This window comes from Cydia splendana, chromosome 15, assembly GCF_910591565.1.
Source record: "Cydia splendana chromosome 15, ilCydSple1.2, whole genome shotgun sequence".
In the NCBI taxonomy this organism is placed as follows: Eukaryota; Metazoa; Arthropoda; class Insecta; order Lepidoptera; family Tortricidae; genus Cydia; species Cydia splendana.
Genome location: NC_085974.1, coordinates 8,438,354 through 8,458,063, shown reverse-complemented (window position 1 = coordinate 8,458,063; position 19,710 = coordinate 8,438,354). Strand labels below are relative to the sequence as shown.

General features: G+C 37.1%; 1 protein-coding gene across 9 annotated transcripts in view; it reads right to left on the bottom strand.

Moving 5' to 3' along the window:
• The window catches only part of LOC134797521 (dual 3',5'-cyclic-AMP and -GMP phosphodiesterase 11-like), a 251,840-nt gene that overhangs the window by 106,621 nt on the left and 125,509 nt on the right, over positions 1–19,710 (bottom strand). For 6 of the 9 annotated variants that reach the window (XM_063769772.1, XM_063769774.1, XM_063769773.1 and 3 more), the window contains exons 4-5: positions 13,543–13,653; positions 6,797–6,989 (exon numbers count right to left, since the gene is read on the bottom strand). In XM_063769772.1, the coding sequence (XP_063625842.1) occupies positions 6,797–6,989; positions 13,543–13,653 (304 nt within the window). The remainder of the gene's footprint in view (positions 1–6,796; positions 6,990–13,542; positions 13,654–19,710) is intronic. The other 3 variants (XM_063769775.1, XM_063769778.1, XM_063769779.1) reach the window with 1 other exon arrangement.

Below are 19,710 nucleotides of genomic sequence, written 5' to 3'. Positions count from 1 at the left end.
CGAGATAGCTAGACAGTTGAAATTTTCACAGATGATGTATTTCTGTTGCCGCTATAACAACAAATACTAAAACCAGAATAAAATAAAGATTTAAATGGGGCTCCCATACAACAAACGTGATTTTTGACCAAAGTTAAGCAACGTCGGGAGTGGTCAGTACTTGGATGGGTGACCGTTTTTTTTGCTATTTTTTTCGTTTTTTTTTTTGCATTATGATACGGAACCCTTCGTGCGCGAGTCCGACTCGCACTTGCCCGGTTTTTGCTTTGGCCATGGCCCCTATTTCGCCAAGAAGGTATTTTATTTGTCACATGAATGTAATAATCCACCCTACATTTCTGGGTCAGCAGGTAACAATAGTCGATACAATTAAGGTACCATAATTACATGTCAATTCAGACATACAGCGCGATGTCATTGTCAAGTGACATTGTCAACCCTAATTGCGGCTTGCAGACAGCTCTCAATGAATCGGTAATGAATCATTCGGTGTAGTTCAATCGCTTTCGTGTCCAATGCACCTCAATCGGTTTGTACTACCCTCGGCTTCGGGCTTCGCTGACGCATCTAATTAACTGAACATTTCTATTCAAATTAATCAAAGCTAGGCTAGACAATGGAAGTGTCCAGTCTAGATCGCTTTGACGAAGCAGATAGTGTGGGCGTATTTCGAAATCATTGCAGTAATCAAGATTTGGTACCTACAATCATTTGGGTTGGTAAAGTTTGTAATACGGTTTATATGTTTTGTAAATAAATTATTTCTGTCATCAAGGATTCAATAAAAGTTTCGATTTTACAGTTACAAGTCGAAACGCATTATTAGAATTCATTTCAGTTTCTTCAAGATAGCGAACAGTGCTTAACATTGGGACTTTATTAGTACCAACAGAAGAAGGAATTAGTGTGTTAAGAGTGTGTGTGTGCTATATTATTAACTAAAATATAGCAGTTATTTTCAGCATAGCCAGCGCAACAAATTTATACATCACGCAACAAAGTTGCACCAACGAGTTGGATGGCCAGTCGCAAATGTATAATAAATCTAGAACTTTCAGGGCACAAATAATGTTGTTTTGCGACACCTACTGAAGTACTGACAAATACGTTGAATCTGTAATTAATTAATTTAATAAATAGGACCGGCAATACAAAGATGTGGGCTCGAATCCCACGTTGGCCAGAGTTTTATAAATACAAGAAATTGTATGTAATCTGCAGCGGTAAGTGGTATCAGCTCCTGGGATTAGTTGCCAGGCGGACCCCAGGCTCCCATGAGCCGGGACAATGCGAGGAAGATGATGAAGTGGTTTCATATACTATGTGTAACAAAATGTTATGAAAATCCGTCTTTAATTACCAATACCTCAACTAACTACAGTTTTCTCTACGGAAAATCAAGTAGGTACCTAGCAGCCGCAGTGACTACGCACATTTTCAGAACGAGTCCCGGCATGCAGATGAAAGCAGTAAGTGCTAAAATGAGGAGGGCAGCCGACTTAAAACGTTTTATAGAAACTAGGATAACAGACTCGTAAAATTGTCGTTTTTTGGACAGAAGCCCGACCAAAGTATGTGCTATAAAATCTAAATATGAACTGTGTAAGTAAAACCTTTTTTCGTACATTCGAGCAGTTCCCACATCTTCCGCTCTTGGGACATTTATACGCATTCTGTCGTTTCAAGGCGACGGGTGCCTGTAAGTAAACATTATTATTGTTTTGTATTTTAATAAGATTCTTAATACTGCGATACCTTATTAAGTCTATTAACGTCAGTTATATTTAAACATATGTGTAAATAATGGCTTTCAGCTCAAGGGAAATGCGATCAACCAAATAATATAAATTGGAACTAAGTCGCTTCACAAACGATATTACCGGCAAATAAAACACGACTGTTAAGAGGCTCACTGATTAACAGTCCGCCGGACGGAATCGGTCTGTCAGTTAGAACAAAATTTTGAAAGTTCCGAACAACTGACAGGCCGCTAGGTACCGTCCGGCGGACTGTTAGTCAGTGGGCCCCTTTACAAACCGATCTCGTGGTCATAGTACGGTTTACGAGGAGCTTATCCCATGGATCTTCGCCTTATTATCAAAAACCTGCTAATAAATACCATCTACGGCAACATTATCTGTGTATTCGTCAACTTTAGGGCAACGTAACAAGAATCACGAATGACCAAATGTTGCTGTCATTGCTATAAACTGACCTTTTATTAACCGTATAGTAAAGAAATATAGTCCACTAGCTGTTGCCCGCGACTTCGTCCGCGTGGACTACTTTTCCGCGTTACTTTTCTTGCATTCTAATAATATGCTCTTATACAACGATTCAAGTCCCGCACTTAAAAAAATGTTTGACGTTCATACAAACTTTCATCCCCTTTTTCACCACCTTAAGGGATGAATTTAGACAAACGCTGAAATTAGTTATCTTCTCTTTTAATGAAATAAGTTTTTACGAAATTAAATATTCCTAGCTTAAAATAAAACTTGACCCAATACAAATTTTCAACCCCCTTTTAACCCTTTTAAGGAATGAATTTTTAAAAACCCTGAAATTACTTTTTTTGTATTCTAATAATATGCCCTTATACAAAGATTGAAGTTCCGCACTCACAAAATATTTGATCTCCATACAAACTTTCAACCCCTTTCTCACGACCTTGGGGGATGAATTTTAATAAATGCTTAAATTCGTTATCTTGTTTTTTAATTTAATACCTTTTTGCATAGTTTCAAGTTCCTAGCTTAAAATTAAATTTGCATCCCAAGACGAACTTTTATCCCCTTTTTAACCCCCTTAGGGGTTGAATTTCCAAAAACCTTGCAATTACTTTTTTCGTAATCGGCTATTATGCCTTTCTAAGAAGTTTCAAAGCATTTGTAATGGATTCAAACTTTAAACCCCCTTTTAACCCTTTTAGGCGATACATTTTACAAAACGCTGAAATTACTTTTCTTGCCTTCTAATAATATCCCCAAATACAAAGATTCAAGTCCCGCGTTCGAAAAAATGTTTGAAATCCATACAAACTTTCAACCCCCTTTTCACCACCTTAGGGGATGAATTTTCAAAAACGCTGGAATTAGTTTTCTTGTATTTTAATTTAATACCTTATTGCAAAGTTTCAAGTTCCTAGCTTAAAATAAAATTTGCACCCCAAGACGAACTTTCATCCCATTTGTAACCCCCCTTAGGGGTTGAATTTCCAAAAACGTTGCAATTACTTTTTTTTGTAATCGGCTGTTATGCCTTTCTAAGAAGTTTCAAAGCATTTGTAATGGATTCAAACTTTCAACCCCTTTTTATCCCTGTTAGAGGATGAATTTTACAAAACGCTGAAATTACTTTTCTTGTCTTCTAATAATATCCCCAAATACAAAGATTCAAGTCCCGCGCTCGAAAAAATGTTTGATATCCATACAAACTTTCAACCCCTTTTTCACCACCTTAGGGGATGAATTTTCAAAAACGCTGAAATTAGTTTTCTTATATTTTAATTTAATACCTTTTTACAAAGTTTCAAGTTCCTAGCTTAAAATAAAATTTGCACCCTATGTCGAAATTTCATCCCCTTTTTAACCCCCTTAGGGGTTAAATTTTCAAAAACCTGGCAATTACTTTTTTTTGTAATCGGCTATTATGCCTTTCTAAGAAGTTTCAAAGCATTTGTAATGGATTCAAACTTTCAACCCCTTTTTAACCCCGTTAGGGGATGAATTTTACAAAACGCTGTAATTACTTTTCTTGTCTTCTAATAATATCCCCAAATACAAAGATTCAAGTCCCGCGCTCGAAATAATTTTTGATATCCATACAAACTTTCAACCCCTTTTTCACCACCTTAAGGGATGAATTTTCAAAAACGCTGAAATTAGTTTTCGTGTATTTTAATAATATATCTTTTTACGAAGTTTCAAATTCCTAGCTTAAAATAAAACTTGAACCCCATACAAACTTTCATCCCCTTTTTAACCCCCTTAGGGGTTGAATTTCTCAAAATCGCTTCTTATCTCTTGTACACTTTATAAATGTAATCTGGTGTGAAAATTTCAACTTTCTATCTTTTGTAGTTTTGGCTCTGCGTTGATGAATCAGTCAGTCAGTCAGTCAGTCAGTCAGTCAGTCAGGACACTTGCATTTATATATATAGATAGATTAATGGTCAGATAAGCGTGTTGCTCTCAGTACAGGCGCACTCGCGCGCGCGCATCATTTACTTTATCAAACGTGGCCACGGCGGCACGATGATCTGTGTACGAGTACGTTATTGTTGTGTGTAAACTATGTATACGTACACATTGTATATGCATAGTCAGAGTCGAATGACATCAGTCATGTTCCGGTGCATTTAAAGAACCGTAAGTATGAGTAGGACAGTTAGTCAGTCTTGTTCCTTATACTCCTCGAAAAAAAAAATACTGGTCCTCATATGAAAGATTTTGTGCCTTCGCACGAAATGAGACAAAACGCCTACCGATAAAAAATAAAAGCAAAAAATGTACCGACAAACAAGCTTATGTTTTCGACACTTACGCTCTTTTATTAATGAGAAAAATGACAACACAATAGCGTAACATTAAAATTACGCTTGGTGTTTTTAACAGCTGTACGCTCAATACACTCACGTTCATCTGTTTTTGTAAAATAAAAATACTTCAGAAGTTCAGATGAGATTAAGAGCACGTCCAAGCGGTCACTGACCTCGGGTAACTAACACTACTCGCTGACATCGGGGATTTTGTTTATACTTTTGACAAGTCTCGGCGCCGGAGCCAACCCTGATTATAACTTTGACAGTTGCTGCTGAGCGACATCGACGTTCCGATCGCTTGCAGACGGCGAATTGCAAACGAATATGGATCTTTCTTATTATTGTAAATGTATTTAGTTGTTATTGTTATACCTGTTACGGATCTCAATATTAGGTATGTATGTACATTACATTGTTTTTTCTAATCGCCCGCGAAACTTATGAACGGCGCCTGACCCGCCCGACCATTGACGTCAACAAAAGAAAACGTTATTTTGTTCGATATTTGCCATTTAAACGTGTGTGTGTGAAGATTCATAACATAATACAGTAAATTTAAATTCTCATAGGCCGCTTAAGCATTGTTACGGTAGCTATGTTGACATTTCATTATCAGCGGTCCCGCTTTATCGTGACCCAGCGGGGACTAATTTGTACACATGTAAGCCAGCCGATGGCGATTGCGGGACATTTCAACGTTTATTGTACAATACTGACTTGATGCCTTAGGCCCCTTTGGGCATAGAAAACCGTGTGAAGCGTATTTTAAGCAGGTCTAGGTATTTTAAGTCAAGATTGCTAGCTCAGTCCCTTTATTAGTTAGCAAAGAAAACCGACGAGGTGTAGAAAGATACTGATTTATAAACACTTTTCTTGTTCATGAAAATCTTAATAAAGACTTTAACGTGCCTCGGAATTCAAGTAAAAGTCATTCTCGAATAGATGGCGCACACACCTTTAGCCTATCCTCGGCTAGATGGCGTGACGACACCGTTTCATATTTAACAATTTTAACACATAGATATCAGTGAATGAACATGGATCAAAATGATATAAAAATAATAAAATAATTTATCCATATATACATATACATTTTTTGATAACTTTATACGTTTTCATTTTGAGTTTTAGTCGTGTGTCGGTAGATGGCAGTAAATTTACAGTGACTACACAATTTACAATGACAGGACCCCTCTATACTATCTATTCTTTTTGGCTTAAATAAAGATACTGTGATTAGTGGTCGCGACTGTTAGTGAAACTTAAAGTACAAAAAACTTTGATTTAACCTCCTGCTTTTATCGCATTGAGACTTACTAGTTATGCACAATAAGGTCTAGCACAACCATGTTCCAGACTTTAATACCTCAAATGTTTTCTCCGGCGGTATTTATTTGTAACAGAGGGGTTAGAATTCAAATGAGCTATCAATTTTATTATTAGTCCTTTTGTGACTCGCCATCTCTATTAGTTCGTAGAGATGCAGTGACCGCGACCATTATTTACTGTAATGTAGTGAATGAATCAAAGCTTGCCGCCGATAATTATTTGTTCACGTAAATCAATACAAACAACAAACAACTATTCAATGAATAAATTGAGGTTCAATTGCTAAACTTAACAGCTGACGTTCCTATATACATAGGTACTCGCGTATTCGCTTTACAAGCACTAATGCCTGTAGAGGCTAATGGCAGTACACCTAAGTTGTACAAGGGTACAAACACTATTGAAGTAGTTATACAAAGTGCCCATAAAATTTTATATCGAGTTCGCAACATCATACGAAATGAAACAACACTCAGTTATTTTTTTATCAGGCTTGCTTGTGAGGAGTTGGTATTAGTTTTAAAAATTGCGACTTACATATGTGGTTAATTTTATACGAATTTATTTTAGCTACAGGAGCCTAAGGGATAGGCGTAAAAAGGTAGAAAGCAGCGCCTCCAATCTATTGAAAATCATAGACCTAATAGGTACACTACACCCCTAATTTTGTCAACAGATTGCCATGTTCAATCAGCTGCAGATACACCTAACATCCCTGTAAACATCACATAAGAAGAGTCAAACGTCTCTGGAGCTGAGCCGTCTCTTTAGCTATAAGGCCGCCTGTTGTTTACCTCTGTCTTCATGTATTATTTGTGTTTCCTTGTGCATTTATTGTGATGAGGTTGTGCAATAAAGAGGATTTGAGGATTTCTATTGTATTGTATACGTTTGAAGACCCGGTAACATTAGACTACAACTCACCAGCTCAAATATGAGTTCTTTCTCATCGAGCTGCCTCAGCTCATGTCGCGAGCGGCGCTGCGGCCGCGACGGCGCGGCATGCGGCTGGTCGCCGAGAAACGTCGGCGTGCCGTCCACCGTCGTCACCAGTGGCTTCAGTAGCCCGCCGCGCTCGAACTCGTGCGCCGATATCTTCCTGCCGAAGAAATGCGTTCTGTCTTTTAGATAACGATACTGTTTCTGGGGCGAAGTGCGAGAAATAATAATGGAGATGATATACGACACAAACAAAAAATAATGATAATACCTATTACGAATTGTTTCCAAAAATTATTGAAACACAATATTCTTAACGAATTCATTTCCTTTTATAACATCGTCAAAAACATTGACGTCAAGTGTTCAAGTAATGACCAAGGCGCGTAACTCGCACGCGACTTCAGGTCTGAATTCACTTAAATAATAAGCAAATATGAGGCTGTCCATAAATTACGTCATCGATTTTTGACAATTTTGGACCCCCCCCCCCTAAAATCATCCAACCCCCCTCCCCTAATATGAAATGACGTAATTTATGAATAGCCCCTATGAGCTAAAATTATTATTGAAATATTTGTGTGAACACTTTACATTCATCAAATATATCTGAAATTTCTGAACTATAGTGCAATGCATATAATTAAATTCCAGGAATTTATTGATTCACATTTTCGTTTAACTCTTGCATATTTCCGTTGTATTGCCAAACACGTGTATCATAAACAAAATAAATTACGGGGTATGTAATAACAACGAGTTTTCTGGTCCTGCAATGGATTTTAGTGCCAACTTTAGTGGTGACAAGTAAGACCGACATAAAGTTAATCAGCAATTAGGCGTCCTGCCCTAGTAGCACGGTCGCATTTTTATCATTTGTCACCATGCCTGTCACGTTCTAACAAGTATGTAAGTGCGAAAGTGACGGGCATAGTGATAGTCGATAAAAATGGAACCATGCTGAGCCCGCTGGACACACGCCAGGCATAATGTAATATCCGATAAGATGATAAGGAAGAGATGGCCTCGCTCTGTTTACACACCGCGCGATTTGGGAAAAGCTCCAAATCGCTTTTGTATGTCGTTTTGGATTTATTAGACTTCAAACAATTTTACTAATGCACCAGTATTTTGAAATGAACATTCAAATCTCAGCAATGGAAACAGTTGAATAAAAATTGATGTGTTAGTTAGATGACACGGTTTCTAGTTAATGAAGTTAAAATTAATTAGGTACGTTATACACCAAGAAATGTAATCGGTGATCAGGATCCAATTTTTGTAATTCAGTCATCGATGGTGATAACATTTAACTATGAAAAACACAAAAAAAAATTGCCTGTTTCATACATTTGGGCTGGACCGATGTTGATATTTTCTATGAGAGAGTTAATATTTTTTTCGCGATTTCGCGGTTAGTTTCATAGTTAAATGTGATCGCCGTCGCTGACTGAATTAGAAAAATTGGTTCCTGATCACCTTTTATTGATGTCGAATCACCCTTTCTTCTCTCGCTCTGGGCGTAATGATTGCTTTGGGTCAAGACCGAAATACGGAGATAACTTTAAACGTCTAGACAGGGTCTTAATTAAATAAGTGGTAGTCGAACAATTTGTGCCGGCAAGAGCCAATTTTCTCTTGGCAACTGTAACTTGACTCCAAATAAAACGGAATTGGGTTAAATACTGACATCGTTAACTAAAGCTCTCATTGTCCTGCACAGGTAAATCGTTCCTTTCCGGTAAGTCCATAGTTAAATAAAACTGTGCGCCATCTTGGCCAAAACGTTTTTTTTTAACCATGGCATTCGACAACATTGGCTTCTGTCACCTGGCCAGTCTATGGAACATTTTCCCAACTTCGTTGAGTTTTTAAGTAGATGCGAGTATTTTACCTTATTTACATTTCTGGTTAATGATATTCAAAGACCGTAACCTTCAAACAATCGAGAATTATAAAGCCGTAAAGTAGATAAAACAATCAATCGTGCTTCGATTAGAGACTTTGCGCGACTTCGACAAACATTTAACGATAAGAAGTAAGTACCAAGATTACAACTCGAACTTTTCTCTAATTTTTTCACCCTTTATCAGTAACCAGAAAATTACTTCTGTCTTGCACAGTTATGAAAGATAATGATTATCATAAATGCTAAAGAAACTGATGCATTTCTTTTAACCTTACTCGTCAACTCGAGTTAAGGGCCACCCCACATCTAGCGTCTTTCAAGCGTCGGCGTCTCGTCTCCGTCAACAACTCTATGGCCCAACGTCGACGCGACGTCGACGCAACTGCGCAGCGACGTCATTTTCCATAGCGCTGACCGACGCCGACGCTCGAAAGACGCCAGATGTGGGGTGGCCCTAACTTTGACAGCGCGTTATCAAATGCGAAGTTGATTTCCATGTAAATTCTCATAAGTCGTTAACTAGGTATTCATGTAGAGTTATGATACTGTGCCTGGCAGATCGGAGCGAGAATTTTCCTATTCCATATATATTTACGGAAAGTGTAGCCTGGAACGCAATTACAAAAAAGGTAATGTTTGTTTAATTGAATGATTTTTGTGTATATACCATCGCCCATACTGTTAACTGTACATCGGTGGACCTTATGCATTTTGTAATAAGGTACACGTTTGTTTGTTTGTAAGTTTTAGGCGATCCTTATAAATGTTGTTTGTTTATCGTTAAGCCCTACAGTTTTAATTGAATTAAGAATAAGGTTAATAAGAGTGACAGGCAGAATCTGTTTTACCCATCTCAAGCCCAATTCATAAGCTTTGTTAGTTTAATAATAAATTCATGCATCAGTATATTATATTAAAATTACCAAGAGTGAGAGGGTGAAATAAGATTGATGGAGGTTACAAGTAGGGTTACCAAGGGGAAGGCAAGTCCAAACATGACTGTGGAAGTAGAACAACGGAGGGGAAAACGCTTTTGCATAAGATCAGCGCAAACCGGAAGATTGATGAGAAGTGTCTAGTGCATTTTATTGACGATCCAGCTCGAGAATTCTAATATTTTATCGCTTTAAATTATATAAGTTAGGCAACTACTAACTCAGTATAGAAGAATATTTGATGTGGTACTGGTATGTAGGGTTGGTCTGCAAATATATACTTACTCGCGAGTATACTTACACTGATGTAGCATCCAAAAACATCGCGATATTAAACTTATTGCCTTTAAAATGCATGGTGTTTTCCAACACTTACTCATATCCAGTGATGTGAATATATGTCTACAACATTTATCATGATATTTATAAGACCAACCCCAATTTTGCGAAAACTAATAGGCTAAGCTAACCCATATGAAATATGATCTGATCTACAGCTGCAATGTATAAAACTATATTTTTTTTGCGGTTTTTGAGTACATACAACTCGAAGAGTCTCTCTAAACTAGACATGTGCGCCGATTAAAAAATGATCGGCGGCGGCGTTTGCCAAAAAATCGGCGGCGGCGGCGTGTTTTCGGCGTGAAATCGGCGTGACCTGGACTTTCAGGTTTCGTAGGAAAAATCATTAATTTGTTGTTATTCTTGAAAATTTGATCAATTCAGGTTGCTGGTAAGTAAATTACGTAATCTACGTATAGTTTTGAATAGGCTGTGAGTAAAATAGAGTTTGTAAATTAATATAGGATAGGTATAATAACTTGATTTCCCTAGTAACTGGCTTGCTGTAAGCGGTCTACTGGTCCCAATGACCTACGATCCGATCTGTAACTCTCCGTTTTCTTGCTTTCCATGAGTTATCGTATTAAAAATTAAGTACTGTAACAAAATAGAACTCCAGATATCCTTTAAATTTGCTAGACATGCGGACTGCTATGGTATTCCTGGTGTACAAGCACCAGGCTCATGCACTGAGATGTATCTTCTTCTTTCTCTTTTTTTCTTTGCTTTTTTGCGTTTCGCATTGCTGATGATCACGACATGAAATTTGTCTCCATTTTGTGCGGTCATAAGCCGTGTGCACTGCACATCTGCACACTTCTTCACAACGTCCGACCATCTCACACATGCTCCACTCCGAGCATGTTTGCCATTCATTCGGCCTAAATTCATATATTATGCATTGGAAACCGCATAATATGTCCGAAGAATCTAAGGGCTCGCCCGTGGCATGTTGTGGAGAGCCGTGTGGCAATATTCTCTCTAAGAATTAAGGGGTTTGTTCTTCTAGCTGTCCTAGGTAGAAGCAGCAGTCTTCGTCAACATCTCATCTCAAAAGCACCTTTGCACGTCACATGTTTGAGGCTCCCATTTGCGGCACCATACTGGAATATTGAAAAGCTCGTACCAAGCGCACTTTAGTTGCACGTCGAATACTTCTGTTCTTCCGGATCATGTTGAGGTTAGCCATAGCACCCTTGGCCATGCCAGCTCTGCGGCGTCTCTCGGTGGTGCAACCACCGGCACTGGTTATCATCCCAAGATATACTAGCTCACTTTTCTGTAATCGCCGAGTGCATCGGTAGCTGGGGGCATGTTTGCTCTTACTTTGGTCATGGAATGGTTGATGTTAAGACCTCTTTAGAACTTTCATCTTCAATTTTCATCAGAAGAGCCGCCATTACGATGTATTTCATTCAAAAATTCAAATTAAAGAGTTGCTACTACTTCATGTATCGCTCCCTCATCTTTCTTGACACTGAACACAGGATTACTTAATCGGTGTGTCAAATAGTTTTAGTCACTGGCTATTCTGTTTCATTTAATAAATAATTGATATAAATTTGACAACGGTAACATATATAATGAAAAAAATCCAGATTGTAATCCAAATATAACACTCAAGGTCACGCCGATTTCACGCCGATCAGTTATCGGCGGCGGCGGCGTGGCAAAAAAGCCCGGCGGCGGCGGCGCGCCGGCGCGGCGCACACGTCTACTCTAAACATTGAAAAAACACTACTTATACTCGTATTATGTTCGAGTTAATGTAACATAGGTGTAGGTTATACATACTGGTGTAATTGGTGCAGCAATCTTTTAATATACGCCTCAAGTGTAAGAGTGTGATTATACATGTATCATAGTAGTGTATTTTTCACGAATAAAATGGACATACGTACAATTACACCTGAACCCTTCATCATATTCGCACATCATCATAATCATAGATCAAGATCACATACGAGCCAAGGTTTTGACAGATATCAAAATGGCACTTGTTAACATGTCACAGTCCCCAGCAGAAGGTCGCGGCACACTCGGCAGGTTCGAGTATTCGAGGTAATCCCGGGAGGGTTGGCGCTCTATGAGTTTTCTCTCGACCCGTGAGTTGAATCCAATGACGGAGCTTAGCTTTGCTTATTACGGGCGGCTATTTATACCTTACTGTGGATTAACCCACTCTGACAAGCCGTATCAGAATCTTTGATAAAATCGGGTTATAGGGTGAACGAACTTGAGAACAAAAAACATATGTGTTTGCGTGTTCGCTAGGGTCTGCATAGGGTTTTATTTAAATCAAAGTGGGCAGTCAGATAAAATGCACTTACTGAAAGTTTTATCTTATAAAAGCTACCGAACAATAAGTCATTAAGTAGACTTACGCTGTGTAGGTTTTTTTTTATTAGACTTTGGTTTTATGTTTCACCGGGTAGTAATCGGTAGGCTTGTATACAATAAGGAGCACGCTACAGTATAATAAGAAGCAAGTAGCAAGCATAATACTTATACTAACGGTTAATGTCCATAATAATACCACGTAGTGCATTGTTATCTGCAATAAGCAGTACAGTGCTTAACTTTCACTAGGAAATGTAAGTACACGAGTACCTTATTGTTAGTATCAAGGCTGGCTTATTAGCAACAGTAGTTTCAAGTTACTAATTGGACGTTCATGAATTAGATACAGACTGAATTAATGGGTAAAATGAAATGACAGGGTTTTAAAGCATTTCAACGTAATTTACCATTGAAATACTAACTTCCATTTATTTAGTTATTTCTGTATTTTCTCCCGCTAACAAGGTGATTGCCGCAAGCTTGTTCAGCACAAAATAGCATTTAAGGTATTAATGTTATTATACAGGGTGGAAAAATCGAGTGCCACATGGATGGCAACTACCTTAAATATTGTAAATAGCACATTTTGTGTAAAGGAGAGTTTCCTTTGTTTTTTAAAATAATAAATTCTGCATTTAAGGATTTATGAAAAATCGCTTGCCTCAGTCGGGACTCGAACCGGTCAAATGTGACAAAAAATCAAATTTAAAAGGTAATTGTTAGTTTTCATGGCCTTCCGTTATTCTGATTGTATTTGTTATTTAGAGAAAAATTAACCTTATCAGTAAACCTGTCAATCTGCATCATAAAATACGGCACGTTATTTTTTGTCACATTTGACCGGTTCGAGTCCCGACTGAGGCAAGCGATTTTTCATAAATCCTTAAATGCAGAATTTATTGTTTTTAAAAACAAAGGAAAGTCTCATTTACACAAAATGTGCTATTTACAATATTTAAGGTAGTTGCCATCCATGTGGCACTCGATTTTTCCACACTGTATACACATAATTAATATCCCGTTTTTAATAATAGGTAAGTAGTGAAAATGTTAATGTGTTGTGTTTCATTTTTCTTTCTGAGTTCGCCTATATAAAATGTATATTACAGCAAAGTAAAAGTTTAAATTAATAATAAAAGTCAAACAAAAGTATTGAAATATGAGTGAGGCGAAGTGATGATCAAAAGAGACGGTATCATACTGACCTGACAGGTGTGGTGGCGCCAGATCCAGCCCGCGACGGCGACGCAAGCTCGGCGCTGGGCGGCGTCGCGTGCGACACCAGCCATGCGTCTACCACCTGCCGCGTCGCTTTCCTGCCGAAAAAAACAATAATAAGGCTCTGGTCACAGAATAAATAATACTACCTACCAGGTACAGAAGACTCACTCTCTAACAAAACGCGTCTGTTACGATCAGGACAGATATGGCCGCTAGCTGGTGACAGCACCACGCGCGGCTTATGGCTAGCCACCAAAATTGTTGTGGAACGGATGTACTTGTAGCTACCTGTAGCAAAGCGACGAAATCGCGGAGTGAGCTACGCCTGCTTTGGTCTTCGGTTCATGTCGTGCGCTACGTTCAACATCATTCCAACACAACCTGAGACCAGGTGCTTAAAACATCACCGTTTAAGAGTATCACTTATTTTCTTACCATTCAAACTCGACACAGCCGGGTCACGGCCGCAGAAAATACCCGCTTGCTCCGAGTATGCCCACTTACGCTCGCAACCACTATTTTAGTTCCCGTTTCAAATATAATTTCAAACTCATTCTACATCGACCTACCTCGCGTTAAATCTGCGGCCAGGTTTAAGCGAAAAGCTTTCTAAATGGCAGTACTTCATTGTAGGTACACCACTGTATCTGAAGTTACGAGTGAACGCATTTAAAGTAAATTGCAGTGCAGTGCAGCGCTTGGTTGACAAATGAAGACTAACTGTCAACTAGTGCATTCTTGCAAACGTGTGACACGTGAGCATTGGTAATAGACATTCACATTAAACCACAATCACAAAGTTGTAAACAAGCAGTCTGCACCGCTTCACCTCGGTGCATTCCAGACGCCGTTGGTTATAACAGTGTAAATTATTAAACAAGAAAATTATCACTGTAATTTGCTTGTCATCGCGTGGATCAAGACAATTCTGAGGAATGAGACAGTTAACGTTTGTTTACCAGACGACATTTCCTTTAAGAACGCAACTGTTCATAATCATAACAGATCAGACCATAAGTACCATCTAACTATCTATATGTATAATGTTTTCTTTGATGTCCTCACACCTAATAGGTTTTATAGTCCTCAGCATGCATTTTAAGATGCCAATCCCTAAGACCTGTTATTCCTTTTTTATGGCCTAAAAATGTTTTACCGGTCATAAAATGAATGAAAGCTACTTGTACCTATCAAAAACACACGTCTTATCTGGTAATTTCAGTAACACCGTTAATCAATATCTTCTTTTATAAAACGACCCGTATAGAGGCATATAAAACATACTTCACAAAACTAAAATAACTTGAAACTTGTAAACACCCACCGCCTTCAGCGTACACGGGCTGAACCCTGAACCCTGTGGCGCCTACAACATTAAAATGTTTAGTAATTTAAGGAAATGAGCTTAAAATAAACTTAAACGTATCTGAGCACAACGGGAGATTACGAAGTTGGCCGAAAACTGTAGGAACTGGCAAATCAAGTTGGTGAACTTAGGAGCTAACGAGTGCGGAGTTCCAAACTCAATACTGGTACAAGTACGGCACTCAAGTTAAATATTCACTTTAACAAGCTGCGACACGCCTCCACTGCTCTATAGAAGCCTAATGATGCTCACTAAAGTGTTGAAGTTTTAGCCAAGAAATGACTGCGAAATGAAAATTTTGGTCCTACGAAACATCACAGGCATCACAGCATTCTTATTTCCATTTGTATTTAAGAGATTGAAAATATGTGTTGGCATATTAGCTAGGTAAGGTATTAAAAATAGAACATTATTAAAAAACTTTAAAATAAAGAGGCGAGAAAGAGGATATTAACTAACTTCCACCTTTGAACTCCGTTATAACATAGTGGAGTAAACGAAGCAAGATGTTGTATGGAGACCCATGCATTAATTCCTCAGTCGATGAAATTTTGCTTGGTTATTGTATAGTATGAGCCGAAACTAACATATGAAATATCCAAAAAAAAAAACACTCCTAAGTTAGGTTTTTATACGTAAAAATACAAATCTGTTTATATATTGAATCGAGTAATTCCTCCGTCCAAAATTATTTTACCAAATAACTTATTTGTATCAGTATGTGATACTAGAAAAAAATCTAAAACTTTTGTCAAACATGAGAATATTTTTTTTATGATAATTCCTTTTTTGACGCTCATTTTCATCGGAAAATTGCTCTGCCATTTTTTCCTTCTTATATGATCTTAGAATATAATTTGGCGTAGTGGGTAAGAAAATCCAAAAAAAAATGCATACCCAAGTTTATGTATTTTAGAACTATTAAAAACTGAGAGTGGAAAATTTCTCAGCCTGATTTATTTTTAAATATATACTAAGTAGTCACGTATATACTTAAATCCAAAATATCCATAAGAAATATCATCCCTTGTACACCCCGCTCCCTATATACTGCTCCCGATATGTTTAGTTTTTAATACGCTCGTTTTTTTTTTGGATGTTTTTATAGTTGAATGGAAAGAAAACTGTGAACTTAATTCAATAAATAAAATGGATAGAGAAATTTTCCACAGCGAGTAAAAAGGCAATTTCTGAAAAAAGTATAGTTACATGGTAACTTTTTTAGATTTTCAATTTGTAGGTATAAATCGGCAATAAAATGGCATTCCAGTGAAAAAATTAGACTGAGCAATTTTCCGGTCCAAGACACGCCAAAAAATTATATTTTGTTAATATTGGTATTTCTACGGGGATTTTTTTTTTGATATTTCATATATTGTTGCAATACGTTACATGAATATGTCCGGAGAAGAAAGTTTAAACGGAGCATTTTTCCGTAAAAAGATATTAACGATTTAAGACTTTAGGTATTTACTTAAATCCTATTATTATTATTCTTTGGAAATTTATACAATACTTTTTATTTATTGATACTTTATCATACTGTAAAGTTTTTTCTGGCTGAGGAATTACTGCGGGGTCCACTACCTTTATTTACTACACTAAACAATCGATTTTGTAAAGTTTGTATTTGTTTGATAGTTTTACACGTTCTCTGTCCATAAACACTTTATAATTGGTATTTAGGGGAACAGATTAATGTGTTAAACCACCTCCGAAGCATCATATTTCGTATAAGCTTAGCTCCAGTGATGAAGCGACTACAAACATTTACTATGCTCTTTATTAGATAGATAGCTACAAGACTTATATTTTTACTAGTATTTTATCAAATCAATATTCGTCGAAGTCTGATGCCTTTACATAATAAACAAACAGTAACCACGGGCTACGTCAGAAAGGCTTGAGATCTCATTACGGCATGGCTTACTTCTGAACGTTCGGCTGCGGTCAAGAATCGCGTGAGGACGTACCATTGGGGAATGAAGCATCCTCCAATTAAACGCCATGTTCACCATTCTAGCGCCTAAACCTCTTTCTCGTTCCTTATACAGGATCGGAAAAAACCTTAAACAGGAAAATATCGACGTATATAAGCTTAATCACGAAAGTTGGCGTGGATTTTATACCATAATTATTTTGACAGTTCAATGCAAATCTCGCGCTCTTAAGAATCAACCTAGGTAAGTATAGGATCCTGCAAATAGTTATTGAATTTAATATGCAAAGCTATTCAATAGACGCAAAATGGGCAGCAATAAGAAAGCGTGATATACATGACATGAATTATGTTCCTAATGGAGACAACCCAAGTAACACACAAGCAGGATAATAGAGTAAAATTATCATCTTATTCAAATTATGATTGCATAAATTTTGTGTATAAGCGGTGGAAATTACTAAATTCAGAATAAAGAAATATGTGAGCCTAGTGGGGCCTATATACCAATTAATGCTGAATAAATTTTGCATAGTATCGGTTTTGCATATTAAAACTGAATATTACTTATTTCTTACACAGTATGTCGGACATTATTCAGCTTAAAGCATTTGTGGTTACTAAAAGCTGCATAATAGCGGCATTAGCAGCAATTAGCTGTATATAGTCTGTATTGTGAGATATTAAGCAGACAATATTAAGAAAAATGTGATAGTGGCCACTAAATGCTGAAAAGAAGCGTCGGTGGAGACTTTAAACTGTATAAAAACGGTTGCAGTTTCTGTTTTAATGCTAGTTTTTGAATAAAGGTGGACGCTATTACTGGAAGCTGTAATGAAATCCAAATCTTATTTGTTATTCAGTAGCTGCATATATGGGTTAATTATGGCTTTTATAGACATAACGTCTGAATAATAATAAATAAAACAACACATACTTAAGTTATAGCGATTTTAGTACACATGTACTATCTTTTCTTGCTAAAAGCTGCAAAATGAACGCAATGACAAACGCTATTCAAACTACTGCTTAGTATCAACAAGTGCGCGGTGGAGAGGGTTCCGTAGCTTTATACACGGTCAACGGTGCTACTTGAGCCTGATTGCCTTGAGCTTGAGCTTGTTTTTATTTTATTGTGAACGCATCTTGCGTATTTATTCTTTAATCCAATCATTATTTAAAAAATGGAGGTTTAGTTTTCTTAACAATTCTTTTCGATTGGTTATTTTACTTATTTTACGTAAACAATTACTAGCTTCCATCGTAAATACTGTTAACGGACCATTTGCATACCTTACTGCAACGAGATAAGGTTTACCAATGGCCATTTAAGGTTGTTGCTAGTTGGCAAACAAGGTGTCAAATGCTAGTTATTGATATTGTTGCATTAAAAACTTGTAGACTGGACTGGGTATGTGAAAAATAAAATAATCACCCCCATTAAAATATAGCGAAATCGGTTCTCCTGTCGATTTTGATTGGACTGTTTTTAGGTTTCAAGTGGGTCTACTCATACCCATCCCACACTATACTCGTACTCATACCTAAACAATACTGCCCATACCAAACTATTCTTGTACTCATACCCGTGATACCCGCTACTAATATACCTGCACCTTCGCACCTATACCATATTCATATTCATAGCATACTCGTAACCATACCATACTCATACTATATACATCTTCGTACTCACGTCGTACATCTTTGCGTGTACCTTTACCTACTACATATTTGTCGGAACTGATAACGGAAAAAATAACTGTGTAATCTGCCGTGCCCCCAGATTTATCATATAACTTAAATATTATATCGCGTTTATAATATTAGTAGGAAGTAGGATTGAATATTGCCCGTGTTACATACCTATAATGTTTCTCATCAAACTAGTGAGGATCTATGTGGTTTTTACCATTTGTGTATAGAACCCTAATAGGCTTTAAAATTGAGAAAACAATTACTATTATACTGATGTTATTCAAAACTTGTTGTTCTAAAACCATTATTATCTAACATGTAGCTTAGTAACGCGAATAATGTGAATGCCTATTCAGAAATTTAGCACATAATAGCTGTGGCAGCAGCTTATATTCAGCACAGTCGGACGCCATTACGGTTGCTCATATTCTAACCTCTACAATTAAATAGGAATTTAAAATGAACTGAAAAACCCATTTATATTCATTTATAAAACTAGTTTTATCGTAGCATAACTTGTTAAAGTACATTTTCTATCACTAAAACATCTAAACACCGCAAAAAAATTACAAATTTAAAAGTGGAGTACTAAATTTTCCACATTTACTTTCTTGCATTATTTACGCGGCGCTTTAAAAATTTAAATAAAATGTATATATATATTTACAGTAAAGTCGCATGCGCAATGAAATTGATGTTATGTAAACATCAAATCAATATATGGGTTATGTCCTCCTTATTTTGTATTCACTTCAGAAACTACAGTACACTTTGACACGAGTTCACAAATTAAAATGGAAGACAAATCATACACAAATAGCTGAATATATTTTCTGTAACAATGCACTTTTGAACCAAAAGCTGCATAACGAGTGACTAACTGAGTCATTCTATACAAAGCTGGATAACTTTGGTTTAAAAGCGGTATAGAAGCTTTTGACAGCCTCTATACAAGTGTTATTCAGCGATCCAATGTGTGGGCACACACTTATACAGCTATTACATTACTGTTATTCAGTTTTAAGCGGCGTGGGCATGCCCACTTTGCGCCCAAACCTTCTGTATAACGTCTGTATTAGCGCTTATACAGAAGATATACAGCTACCTTATTCAGCATTCAGTACGGCATGCTCTATTATTCAAACAATA